Source organism: Hippoglossus hippoglossus, chromosome 23 (assembly GCF_009819705.1).
Source record: "Hippoglossus hippoglossus isolate fHipHip1 chromosome 23, fHipHip1.pri, whole genome shotgun sequence".
Taxonomy (NCBI): Eukaryota; Metazoa; Chordata; class Actinopteri; order Pleuronectiformes; family Pleuronectidae; genus Hippoglossus; species Hippoglossus hippoglossus.
In genome coordinates, this window is record NC_047173.1 from 4,057,929 (window position 1) to 4,072,170 (window position 14,242).

Genomic DNA, 14,242 nt, shown 5'->3' on the forward strand with positions numbered 1-14,242 from the left:
CAGTCTTCTGCTGCCTTCTTCATGTCTGAACAACAAACTCTAGATAATGTCCAGATCCAATTTTCCAGAGTCCATGTCTGAAAACAGCTATACAGAGAGAAGCTCATATGTCAAATCGTGTCACATTATTACATCATGCTATTGAAATTCTTTATTAGGATTAACCCCTTGAGATGCATCAACTCGTTTTCAAGAGGTCCTCAACGCAATAGCACAAGTACATTTTGACAAGATATGGAAAGATTATATGGATTGAATATTTAAACAAGAAATGCTTTATGTTTACAAAATACATATTTGTACATGTAATATTTTCTTTTTCTACTTGTACGAAATGTGGAAGGCCATTTGTTTCTGAAGCATCATTAGAAACAAGTAGTGTATTTGTTTGTCAGATATGTTTTGTGTTTGCAAAACAAAATGCATTAGTTTGTTCATGGTGTGTTCAGCTGTTTGCAAAGGAGTGGCATCAAGACAGGAAATAACACATGAGTAGTTTTTTGTAATGAAAAGAGGAGAGCAGTGGATGAAAAAGAGAAGAGCAGTGGATGAAGACTTGAGCCTAGTTTCACACCTCGTTCTTGTTTTCATGTATCAGATGTATCATATCAGATGTATCATATCAGATCTGTTTTCTTGTAAAACAACACATTGTTTCCTGTTATGAAGATAAGAGTTGAACCGTAGTATAGAATTCTGAAACAGTTTGTTTAAAAGAAGGCAGTGATCAACCAGATCAAAAGCTTTCTTCAAATCGATGAAGATTGCTCCTGTTAATTTGTTATCATTAGTAAGTTTTAGTAAAGCTATAGTATAGTGGAGGGATATGATAGAAATATGTATCAGTATATCATATTCTATATAACACAGAATGTTCCTTTTAATTCTCTGCAGAATCTCACCTTTGAAACAGTTGCAGCTGTAAATGCACAGGGGCCTTTTCCCAGCACTGTGTTTCTGAAAGTAGGCAATAAAACGTTACCCTGCACCCCAAACATCACCGTCTACCCAGAGCCCAAGTTTCTCAGCTTCAAATTCATCCGTGTCGGGGGCGACGTGCGCATCACCATAGAGGTAAAGAATTGTTCTCATCTTTTTATCACACATTCACAAACACGGGGCCTTAAAAAGTTCAGCGTTGGTTTTTGTTTTTCATCTCAGAAAAAGGCAGACAAACTGGAGATGAAGACAGCAGAGTTGTCAGTATGGGGCGTTCTGGGAGGACATCATTACCCCTGCATCATGACGGCCAAAGAAAGTCACACGTTTGCCTGTGAAATCCAAAACACACTGGATGTTGAATTTCAGCAGTTAATGGTGAGTCTTAAAGTCACAGAAACAGAGCAAGCCAGATCATACTGCCTCACAAGTATTTTCTGGTACTAAAGTTCCAAAGTAGTAAACATGTATTTGTGCGTTGTAAAATTTCTTTCAAATATACTGTGATTATTGCTTATTTACAGATAAAGTATGGGGACGAGACGGTAATACTCCGCCTTGAATCATCGTTTCTGTTCATTCGGGTGCTGCTTGTTCTGCTGCTGATACCCTGCATTATTAGTGAGTACAAAAAGTTGAGCTGAGCGATTGGATCCATGTTGTTCCAACAAGAAAACTATTCCCTCTTTTTTTTTATCTGCGAAATTCAACCACTTGGTTTTGACCCCCAGCGGTGGTGCTAGTTTACCGAAGCAAACAGAAGAAGCTCACCGCTGAGATGGACAGTGTCATGGAAAACCTGGAGCTGGACATCAGGAACGATATCAGACAAGGTCAGTCACAAAGTCCCGCCCTGTGTCCGTACTGAAACAGGAAGGTGTGGATCAAGTATCAATGCTTTAATACAAACGTCCATCCCGACAGCATAATCCTCTTCCACTGCTGTTCATCTGCAGTCTCGCTTTAAACAGAATCAGACACGTTCTCTCTGGTGCATTTACAGCAATATATTCATACGCATTAGATAAATGAACAAATTGACATGAGAGTTCCTGTGTGTCTTCAAGTGTTGGATAGCATTCACTTTGGCTCTTCCCGCTCTTTGTATATGAAAGTCACGTGACATCACAATGCCCGTCTCAAAGAGACGGGAGTTAAAACCAAGTGTTTCAGACGTCGAGGATGAAAAGAGGAGCTGCAGCAATGGACAGTATGAAGAAAGCGACGTGTTTGTAATTAGATGAAGATGTCCCTTTCACTGATCATTAGAGCATGTAAACATTTTCACGTAATTACCCCAATTCAAATGATGAACCTGAATATAGGCATAATATGTCTCCTTGAATAAGTAAGATAAGAATAGTATAGTATAAAGTATAAAGTGTTGTTTTAGTATCCAAACTTAAAGTCAAGTATTGAAAAGTAAGTTGCAGAACCACATCCATTTTCACTCCCTCTTTGTATTTGTTACCTGCAAATTGACACTTGCTTCACAAGTTAGCTTTTTTTAATCTCACACTGCAGGTGTGTGTGTGTGTGTGTGTGTGTGTGTGTGTGTGTGTGTGTGTGTGTGTGTGTGTGTGTGTGTGTGTGTGTGTGTGTGTGTGTGTGTGTGTGTGTGTGTGTGTGTGTGTGTGTGTGTGTGTGTGTGTGTCCACAGAGGTGGGTCGATCGTCCGGTGTTTAGAGCTTTTTTTTAATAGAAATGACTGCACGAGTTGTCTTAATATAAGAGGATTAATCGGCTTAATTCTAAAGTCTTTTATGACACGTGGCCCCACCGAACATTAGTTAGAAAAAAAGCAATGGCATTGTAAAAAGCAACTGTGTTGTAAAATGCCTTTTTCCAGATTAAAGACAAGTTGAACGAGAACGGCGCCCCTACCGAGCTGACGGAGCAACTGCATCATGTGAAAACGCAGTTTGACGGACTGAAGAGCTGCTCGTGGAGCTGAGCTGCCTGAGCCACGACAGGAAGGTGGCGGGAGCCGGTAACCGTCATGTTTGTGTGTTAAGTAGTAATTGTCAGGGTTTCCTGATTTGTCAGTGACGTATCCTGTCTGTAGTTCATTTGTGATGAGCATTTAGTTGTTAAAGGTTAATTGTGTAGGATTTAGTGCCATCTAGCAGTGAGGGTGGAGATTGCTACCAACTGAATACCCTATGCTATGACCTATTAAGCAGCGATGATTCAGGTGATTGTATAACGATAAAAAGATAATTATGAAAATGATTGTCTATTTAAGGTGAATGGCCATAGATTGCCCTAAACCCTCCACAAAGAATCTTTAACTGTTGCAATATTAACTTAAATACACAAAGTCAAAAGTGTCACAAAAAGTGTTTATCGGTAAATCATTGTTTTTTATCAATATCATTCATGTAAAACAGGGTGGATGTGACATCAACAGTCGGTATAAACATTGTGTAATTCACAGCCTGGAGTGTGTTCAACCTTTGTATCAACTCTGTGACTCGAGAGCAAAAGTACAAAAACATCATCAAATCCTGAGGTGGATTGAAAAAGGTGCCGCGGCTTTTCACCATCACAGTAGCGAGACGTGTAAATGCATCAATAAACTTTCAAAGTATTTAGTAAAAAAAAAACACACTGTTGGTGTCTTTGATTGGAAACCTGGGCTCATTGTAGTGCAAGTCCAATGTGAAGCAGTGTAGGGGTCAGAGGTCAGGCTGGGGACCGGGGGCCAGGTCAGTCTGCGCCACAGATCCCAGTTCTTCCAGCTGCAGCTGCTGGGCGCTCTCCAGATCCTGGAGCCTGCGACGCAGCAGAGACAAGTCCCTCTGGTTGCGGTCCTGCGGAACACACAGGAAGAGCAAGGTGACGCTCCAACAGCCTCGACTGACACGGCCACATGAAGGTACGGCACCAACACTTTGGAATTCATTCTGTTCTATTCGGTTTTTACTGTGGTCTACAAGCTCAGCTATGACAATTGTCACATTTGAACACTATACTGTACTATATCCTTGCCGTCTCGGAGCAACTTCACACTGCAATAAAAGTAAAATAAATATTGGACATCAAATCATCAGGTTTACCTGAGTCCAAATTAATGCTGCTCCATGTCTGCTGGGGGATGAAACCATAGACTGTATATAAAGATGGATTCTTAACTTTCTCCTACTATCCAGAAAAGAAACCAAAATATCTTGGATATGAATGCTGCTGTCTCAGCTTTCAATCATGAGGTTTCACCTCATTTTTATAGCATCAAATAACTAATTATAACCAAACTTATCAGAAAAAAATGAGAACAGGGTGAAAAGAACTAACTTAAAATGAGTGTTTTTTTGATTTCCTTTAGTTTTTAGTTTGTTCCACGTCCCCTCCATTAACATACTGGAGGCTCTTTGTTACACTGCAGCCAGTCATGTCGTCCATCTTTTATATACAGTCTATACAGATGGTGTTTAGGCTGATTCCAAGTTGCCAACAACCAATTAATGCTGGTTAAATGACAAAAAAGTAGATCACATCTCTACTTCATTTTACTGCCAAAAAATACCATTAATCATGTCTAATTACTTCTAAAACATTTGAGGGTTTAACTCATTTGAATTCGATGCCTCCAGTAATATGAGCTCTCACATCTATTCAGTAACTACACAGAGGTGTGTCGAGATCTGACTCAACAAATGAAGTTATTTTGGTCTCCAAAGCAGGTGACGCAAACACCTCGTAGGAAGAAAACCAATTAATTTTTGCTTCGCTGATTCACAAACGCAGTTGTCAGTTCATCCAGTTAAAAGTGCCACTCTACCTCATACAGTATAAAAGCTTCAACTTTTCAATGCACCTCTAGTTGAATACACTTAGCCTTTGCACTACGAAGAGGCATGCCCCTTTGTTTGAGCACAACAAGTCACAGTATATATCGAGTTCACTTTGAATGACAGTAAAGGTCAAACAAACTCCCCTGCGCTCCACTTTGGACGAGCTCCACAAGCTCACAATGGCAGCGAGGGAGGGGGGGGTGGGGCAGCCATTCTCCTTAGGGCCCCGTGCATATGGCATTTGACCAGCCAAGATAGATCTTAGTTTGACTTTTCTTAGACTGCCTTCTCTCACTGATGCCAGAAGGTAGTTATGGACTGAGAATCTAAGTCTCCTTTTATTAAGCCCCAAAGACATGCAGAATAAAGTTTGAAATTAAAACTAGATAATTCAAAAAAGAAGGCAGATGTCACTTGTTAATAAATCAAATATCACTGAATGAGCCAGAACCTCAGCCGATAAGCAGCTTCAGAAGCAATGGAAGAAAATACTTAATGGATCCCTCATGAAATTTTAAAAGCACTGCTAATCTCAAGAGAGTAAGGTTTAAAGCAAGGAGGGAAATAACAGCGATGACTCACGCCAGTCGAGGACAGTGACGGACGTCAGGTACCAAAAGTGGAGAATGAACAATATGTGGAGGCTGGGAGAGTTGGAGGTGGGCTCTAAAAATAATTCAGCTGAAGAAAAAGGCATTAACATTAAAGAATCCCACCCTAATGTGACATAATCATTTCCCTTTATGGGTCCACCACTTCATACGCGTGTGTTTCAAGAGGCGGCTGATTAATTGGTTTGCTCATATTAAACTGAGAAGAGGCACAGAACATTGGCTGCCAGGAACGTTACTCCAGAAATATCCTTTCTGGCAAAAAACAATATTTGTTCAACCTTTTGAGTGTGCAGAGCGAAGGAGTGCCGTTGAATAGAAACACAGGAGGAGGTCTGACACTGAAGCAGGTCGATCCGCCTTCAGAGAGCTCAACAGATCAGGTGAATGACAGAGACTCACCTTGTGCCTCTCTGAGGACAAGGGGAAGCTCCAGGCAGCAGGTAATGTGTTCATTATATGTGGAAGTGGAGGAGGATGGAGAGGGACAAACAGTGTGTTGGCACAATGAGGAATTTCAGCTTCTCTGACAGTTTAATGAAGCCTCAGAGCTTTTAGGGTGCAGAAACAGATGGACTACCTGTCTACATATAGCTATGGGTATAGACTGTATATAAAGGTTTGGACAACATGTCTCCACTTCCGGAAACAGTTCCTGGTGATTTCTGAGTTGCTGATATTTCTGACTGTTGCCAGTTAGAGAGACAGACTCTGCAAATGTTTGATGATGATCAGAATGAGAAGTCATTTTCAAATATGTTTCTGTGGAAATTCTTTGTACCACGTTTTAAACATTATTTTAAAGTCTTAAGTTTTTATAATGACATACATTTTTAGCAAACACATGATCAAGTTGAGTTTTTAGTTGTTTGTACATAAAATACAGTTACTTTATCATTTCATGCTCATGACAAGACTAAATCAAAGTTGTTTCCCATGTCCATATTATGCAGATGAGTCAATTACTGAAAGAACAGAGATGGGTGACACAGCTGATTATCTGACACATGTAGTGTGTTACATTGACGCACTCAGTTCCTTTTCCTTCATCTCAAGTCTGTCAGGTTGTATCTCGCCTTTGAACAGAATGAGAGATTTCTGTGATTAACGCAATTCGATCAAATAGAAGGACAATGCTTAATCATCAGTTTGTCTCTGTTAAGGTTGACACATCATGCTTACACTTACAAAGAATTTAGAAAAGTCTGTTATTGCTTGACAGAATTATTGATCGATGCCGTTTACTCCCCTAACATAAAAAGAATCTAAAACCACTTAGACTATAAACCTCTGATAGCAAGTTGACGTCTGTAGAAAAAAAAAGATGCGTCTGACCTTCCCAGATGCAGATGTGGACGCAGCGCACCGCTGGATGGGAGGAGGGATGTGTGCAGCTGGATGGAAGGACAGAGACCGAGCAGCAGCTCTCACTGGGATGAATGAAGCTCTGAAACGAAGGGTCAGTGAAAATATACGGAGCGGAGCAGCTGGAGATCCCGACACTCTGCCTCCTCTGACCGGGCTGCTGCTGCTGCATGCCGCTGCATGTCTATACCCAGGGAGACAGCGACCTCTAGCGACTGAGAGTGGAAACAAGCTCCGAGCAGGACATGTGGTGTCATCCAAGTGTCTGTAAGCCCCGGCATTCAAATTCCACCTTTAAGTCTGGTCCGTCTCGAATCACACAGAACGCCTTAGTCTTTTGTGTAATAGCTGGCTGGATTATAAATCATTGTACACTGTATTTTTCACTAGTATGAGCATATTTGAATCATGTGTCGATGTATGGGGCAATACAAAACCAACTACTGCAGAATCTCACCTATGATGCACCTGCAGCTGAGAAAACACAAGCGATTTTTACCAGCACTGTGTCTGAACCCTTGTGCTGCTGCACTGAAATACGCTACTATTCAGACCCAGTGTTTACTGGTTTCACATCCACGTGGTTTCCCACTATCCACCATAGAGGTATAGCATATTTTCCGCACACATGTACACACATATGGCACCAATTCATGAAAGGTCAGCATTTGCTTGTGTTGTCATTTCAGAAAAAGTGATATCCCTGCATCCTGAAGGCCAAAGAAACCACTCGGAAGACGTGACTTTTTCATCCATGAAATTCACAGCACACCGAACGCTGAATTTAAGCAATTAAGGTAACTCGTTTATTTAAACTGCATCAACCTGGACAGTATATGTCTTTAGGAGCCACTATCTATATAAAAATGTGAACATAAATCAAGGTTTGATTATGATTCTGTATAATTGTGTCCAGGTATGTTCAATAACACAGTGTAATGTTGAAGGATTTTGCTGCTGCTTTCAATTGAGTCTAGGGATCCAATGGTGGTAGAAATACTGATTGAGAACCTTTTCCGCTGCATTGATATTACTTTTTTTTGTCAGCTTGGTTTAAATCAGTAACTGTTTTTCTTTCAGTGTTGGTCTTAAGACGCCACCATCAGTTTTAATCCTCACTGATTCCCCCTGAACCAGAATCAAACTAGCAATATTGCAATTACATCGTCAGCATCTTTGCTCAAGGAGGCCCCCTTTCATTTTTAAAATGTTTGATAACATTTTTATTTGGAGCGTCCTTCTGAGAGCCGCTGTTGGTTCCTGGCTGACTAAAAATAGTTGCTCACGTAGGTCCAGAAATAGTCAGCGTATAACACCCTGTAATACCAAACTTTTTTTACCCATGTTTTACAGATTTAACAAACAATATTAACTAGTGACTTTTAAAGGTGTTGGTGCTATTGAAAGTCTTTCTGACATTGACCCCAGCAAATCTGGAACGGAACTCAACAAAAAGAGTGAAACCTATGTTCGAAATAACAAAGTTATCAAAAATAACATATATTAGACGCCTCTTAATGGCTAAATGATAAATAAAAAAATTTGAAAAGGAAACTTTAAACTACATCAGGAAAACATGTGGGCCTCCGTGACAAGAACAAACTAATTCTGAAATATGGGCATCATTCACACAAACTGGAGTGGCTTTGGATTCAAACTCTTTCAGTTCAACCACAAGAGGGCAGTATACGACTCTTTAAAATATTCTCTACGTAATGTTGCTAACTGTTTATAAGTCATTTTTTACGATGAAGCGGTAATGGCAGTGATAAAGTAGCTGGAACTATGAATGTATACTCACATTGACTCATGCTTATAATTTGATCTTATTGATTATTTGAATGTCAAAGGGGAATAAACTTTGCAGAGCTGACATGTCATCCAGTCGTTTCTTGTTGACATCGTCTGTGGTTCATTCTGCTCTGGTGTGGTCAGTGAGCAGTGGTGGTAGCAGCTTATGAAGTGGGCTACAGAGGGGCAGGGGGGTGTTCTCGCCCAGCGCCCCACGACTTTGTTCCTGTGGGGATATCATCCGGAGGCTGTCGTGGTCAGGAACCATCCCAGGAGCGCACGCGTCATTGGGTATATCAGACTGAAACTCTGTAGATCTGGTTTTAAACACGATTAAAGTGGGATCAATTTAGCTGAGTTAATCCAATAATGATGCAAAGTCATCATGTCACTAAGATAGTTGGTTTTCGTTTTCGATGCGCGCTCCCCTCCCACTTTCACCACTTCTGTTTTCTGCTGAGGCGCTGCGCTTTTACGCACGGCTCCAGTGACAGTGTGGTGGAGTGTATGGTGCCATGCAGGCCGTCAGTGTGTGAGGGTTTTCCCAGTAAAGCTGCCATCGCTGCTCTAAAATGATCCTGCTGCCTGGTCTGCTTTTTATTCTCTGGGGAGAAGCGGCTCGGTGTCGGGGGCAGGATGGAAGCTTCACTTTCAATGGAGATATCCACCACTACGCCGTGGCCACCAACATGGTTTACGTGGCTACAAAGGATAGGCTGTACCAGCTGAGCCACGACCTGACCCTGGTCCAGAGTGTGCCCCAGAGAGGAGTTCTGAAGGGCGGGGTCCTGCGGCCGGACGAGAAGCAGTTTCACCGGGTTTCTGAGACGGCTTGGTCGAACGCAACTTTCAGGATCAACGTGTTGTTGCCATTCGTTGAGAGCGATACTTTGATCAGCTGCGGGGTGATCGAAGAAGAGTGTGGCCACTGCGAGATTCTGAAGCTGATGGACATCTCCAGCCTCCAGTACAGTGAGAGCGTCCAGCTGGGTCCACTGAGTCGCAGCAGCGCGTCCGTCGCAGTCTTGGTGAAGGTGGAGAAGAATCCAACCGAGAACGACACGTACATTCTGACCGCGATACAGCAAAGTTGGGACCAGAAGGAGAGACCCAGCTGCACATCTGACTTACACACTGTCCAGCTCCACAACGCGGAGAAGAACCAGAATGGAGGCATATTTTCTCTCAGTGGCGAACAAGGCACGCCATCGATCGAAAGCAGGGGCGAAGTGGAGTTTGTGGATGGATTTCAGATCAGTTCCTCCATGTATCTGCTCTCCAACGTGCGCTCTGGCGATAAAAGCAACAGAATCCGTCTGATTTGGCTCGAGGGTAAAGGCAGGAAGTCTCTGACTCTCAAGTCGCTGCGAGGTGCAACTCTCAGGGTCTCTGAAGCCGAAGGTCACAGACTCGTGGCCTCCTCGGTGATCCCGGGGGCGCAGCCGGTGCTGTGGAGCGGAGTGTTCAGTGCGGACGTGGGACGGACCAACACCGAGCTGCTTGTGTTTGACATCAGCCCTGATCTCACCGGAAAGCCAAATACAGATCCAGACTTCTACAGCGGCGGTGACAAGGGGTCAAGTGCCCCAGAGGTAATGGGTCCATTTATGAAGCTTTTATAGATTCCATAACAGAATAATTCATAATCAATATATTGGTTATCCAGTAACTGTAAGTAGGCAGCCAGTGGGTTGTATGAGAGTCCAGCTGGTAGCTACTGAGTTGATCTTATTGAAGAGCAAAATATATAAGAAATAAAGTGTATTACTAATAAGTGACATGAATTTGATTCATTCAAAAAAGTAAAATCCAACACTAAGTTCATCATATTATCAATTTCTCAGCTGGACTTACAGCTTCAGTCATTGGACTTAAAACATGAACATGACTGTCTTTACCTGAGGACTTGGTATTGAGCCTTGAGTAATGACATGTTATTTCAAGTACCTCTCCTTTAGAGCTCTGTTGGCTCCAGATGTGACGATCAATGTGTTTGTGTTTGTCAGCCGAAGACACTGAGGCCGAAAGCCGTGCTCTTCAGGCAGAGCAACATGACCTCTGTGCTGGCAGTGAGGCACAATACCTGGGTGGTTTTCTTCATCGGGACTGGAGATGGGCAGCTCATTAAGGTGTGTATCATCTCAATCTGTGCTACTGATATCTTTCATCTGTTTTTGTTGTATCAATTAAGTCAGTCAGTCAAGTTTTATTTGTATAACCCATATTCACAAATGGGGCTTCTAGGGTGTGACATTCTCTGTTCTTAACCCTCAGCAAGAAAAAGAAAAAGTACCAAATAAAACCCATTTTAACCAAGGGGGAAATAAGCACTGAGCGGGATCCCTCTCCCAGGACAGACAGAGGAACGATAGATGTCACCTGGAGCACAGCACATCAACAAAGTAACAATATGTACAACATTGATGAGAAAGGACAACGTGTTTGTTTCCATTTTAAACATTACAAATGGAGAGAGTGCAGGCATCGCTATGACATTTCTGTTGAACCTTTTACCCTGAGCAACGCAACATACAGTTGCATCATATCCTGTATAGTTGATGGCTAAGTGAGGCAACGTAGTGCAAGTCACACGATGTGGACACGACGAGGGGACAGAAAAGCCAGCACGAAGATTTGAAGATTTCGACACACTGCATTTTGTTTTTCTACTATGGCGTGAGCTCTTATAGAAAACCCAGCGTCCTCCATTAGGACTGAAAGGCACGAGTGGATCAAGGTTTGCCTCAACAACCATAATGGTGGCGGTCATTAGCTCGCGTCCTGAACTACACACAGTCCACCGCTTCACCACAGCCACTCATCGCAGCAGCTGATAATGTTTCCATTCATGTCTATACAGCAAACTGGACTGGATTAAAGTGTAACAATTGGTCAAAAGCAGCAATAATTAAGAAAGAAAGAAGTTTGTCAAATCGGAATTAAAGGGTTAAAAAACCAAACTACAATTATCTGATTTAGATTAATAATAATCATCAAGTGTTAATTCACTCTGATGAACATTACTTTGGTTTCATTTCCCCCTTGCACTGTCTTGCTGACGTACATATATACACACTCTGGCATATCAAATGTGTATTATTCCATAGCTGAAAATAGTCCCTAAAAAATGCTATTTATTGAAGAGCTAACACGTGAGAAACTGTACAAAGATGTGCTCATCGGCACGAGACATCTAAACTACCGCAGTCAGCAAACAAGCAAAGGTCTAGAAAACAGAGTTCTGGTCACTGTTTACTTCACAGTGACATAAAGGGCGGTAATGCATGAAGTATTGTGTTTGTCATCTTGTGCTGAAATTCGTGATCACATGAGCACCCAGAGACTTTTTCCCTTATCAATGAACAAGACTGGTGAACAGAAAATAGATTTATTGAATTGATTGTTTTATTCTATAACTTTTTTAATAAAGTTCTTAACAATACAATTTTTCTAAATGTTTAATTTTAATAAAGCTTAAATGAATCCCCCCCAAAATGAAGGAAAGTGGTTTCAAGACCTTTTTCAGCCTTTTCAACAAATCAAAATATTTTAGCATATCAGGTCGTTTGATGTTATTTGTTCATGACATAAAAAATGTATTCGTTTTGTATCCATTGCTATGAACCCTGGCATGTAGTCATAGGACTGATCTAAGTTACCTAGTTAGCTGAGCCATCCATCCAAAGTCAAACTGGCCACATGAGCTTACAGCTGGTTATAGCCAACTTTATTGTGTCTGCTCATAAACAGAGGAACATTTACCCTTTTCTCTTTTACACAGTAAAAGCAGTTTTTTTTCTTTTTATTCACCGATATTATCTCTACCTTTTTAAATATTCAACAACACAGCAGCTCAGTTTCTTAGAAACATAACCAGAGCTGTACTCTTGTCATCAGCTCGCTGTGGATAAGGACTATCACACCTCCTGTCCCATGGTGCTCTACAGAGCTGATGACGATCGCCAAGTGTTTCCCAAGATTCATCTGGATCCGGTGGATCGTAACCATGTGTACGTGCCAGTAAGAAACCAGGTAAGTAAAAACATACATGTGGTGAACTGATAATTCTGACCCAACTTATCCAAGTGTAGCTAAGTGTTGGGTTTTGTTCTAGATGAAGCGTGTTCCTGTATCAAAATGCAGCACGTACAGAGATGTGACGGAGTGTTGGTCTGCACAGGATCCATATTGTGTCTGGTGTGGCTCAGGAAAAAGGTGAGGAAACATCTGCATCTTTAATCAATCTGTTAACAGCTCCGAACAATTGTAAAGTCAGTTCTCAGATATATTTCTTTTCCTAGTTGCATGTTTGAAGACGACTGTGTAAATTCAGACTGGTTGTCCATTCCTGAGGATTATCAAGAGAAAATGGTTTCCCACAGAGTTACTAAGGAGACAACTGACCAGGTAGAGATAAAGGACAGAGTTTGAACTATCATCAGTTGTGTCTGTCGCTTTAAACCCTCACATCCCGACCTCTCTCAGATCACACTGAACGTCCAGACTCACCTGACCGCAGGCCAGACGGCACGGTCTAACTTCGCCTGTGAGTTTTCTGCAGGGTCCAGTGCACTTCACTGCACCAGTGGCCCTCCTCCGCTGTTCCCACAATGCACCTGCATCCTCCCTAATGGCACACTTCCCGCAGAAGGTTAGTAATCTTTGATAAATATAATCACATGTGAATGAGATGCATGCAAATTCCTAGGTATAGAATAGCTGTGTGTGTGAATGGCAACTACTAACATTCAGCTGGTATTTACTAGCTGCATCTCAGTCTGCGTCTCATAATGGTGAAAGTGAAATTAGCAGTGCGAGGATACTGCCACATTACCTCCGTCTTTCTTTGGACTAACTTTCCTCTTCAATGCAACTGTTTCATCACTGAAAACTATGATGAGATGAACTTTCTTTGCTGTAATGTTCATTGTTTGGTTTATCTCTGCAGTCTTGGTAAAAATTAGACTTGGGACGATGCAGTTATCGGAACGACTGACGCTGACCAACTGCTCTGACATCAGGGGTCCGCCAAGCTCTGTCCTGTAAGTCCACCGCTGCTCTACACAAATCAAAACACTTACTGCGAACACATGTTTAATATCGATCATAGGTGAAAAAGATAAAACATGCAAGTGCTGAAGAAATGATCAGTTTGTACGATGGAGTAATAGAGCCACTCAATGGGGGAAAAAATCTACTCTTGAGAATGAAGTCGCAATTTTAAGGTACAGTATGTGTCAGAGGAGGAATATCAGGAGATCAGCCTGTCACAAGAGGGAGTAAGGAGGATATTCTCTCTTGTAGAGAAGGAAAATAGCTGCAGGATATGTAAAGGGGTTTTGTAGTTTCCCAATAATAAACACACTTTTTTTTGTTATTCTTGCAATATTACCACTCTTTTTTCCTCCTAAAATTACGAATTTATTTTCACAATGTCATGCCTTTTTCTCATAAAATTGTACTTCATTCTTGTAACATTATCCTTAAAATCTCTGAATGTTTTTCTTCAAAATGGCCCTAATACTTTGTTGTAAGTTTCCAGTTAGTTTATCTGAAAAGAAAAACCTTGTCTGTAATTTTGGTATTTCGGTGCCTGTTTTGTAAGGTTTGATTTCTCTTTAGGTGTCGGCAGTGTATCGAGGCCGGATGCGGCTGGAGCAAAAACAAGTGTTCCTGGGCTAATGAAGGAGACAGAAATGTAATTATGCCCATTTTTATCTATCTATCATACGTTCATACGTT

General features: G+C 41.6%; 2 protein-coding genes across 3 annotated transcripts in view; one reads left to right on the forward strand and one right to left on the reverse strand.

Moving 5' to 3' along the window:
• The window catches only part of rerg (RAS-like, estrogen-regulated, growth inhibitor), a 55,523-nt gene extending 48,664 nt beyond the window's left edge, over positions 1 to 6,859 (reverse strand). The window contains exon 1 of one of the 2 annotated variants that reach the window (XM_034577632.1): positions 6,680 to 6,859. The gene's annotated coding sequence lies outside the window, so the exon portion shown is untranslated. The remainder of the gene's footprint in view (positions 1 to 6,679) is intronic. The other variant, XM_034577631.1, reaches the window with a different exon arrangement.
• The window catches only part of LOC117756977 (plexin-C1-like), a 38,655-nt gene that overhangs the window by 8,970 nt on the left and 15,443 nt on the right, over positions 1 to 14,242 (forward strand). The window contains 4 exon segments of the mRNA XM_034577620.1: positions 895 to 1,074; positions 1,162 to 1,317; positions 1,464 to 1,560; positions 10,692 to 10,694. Of these exon segments, the coding sequence (XP_034433511.1) occupies positions 895 to 1,074; positions 1,162 to 1,317; positions 1,464 to 1,560; positions 10,692 to 10,694 (436 nt within the window).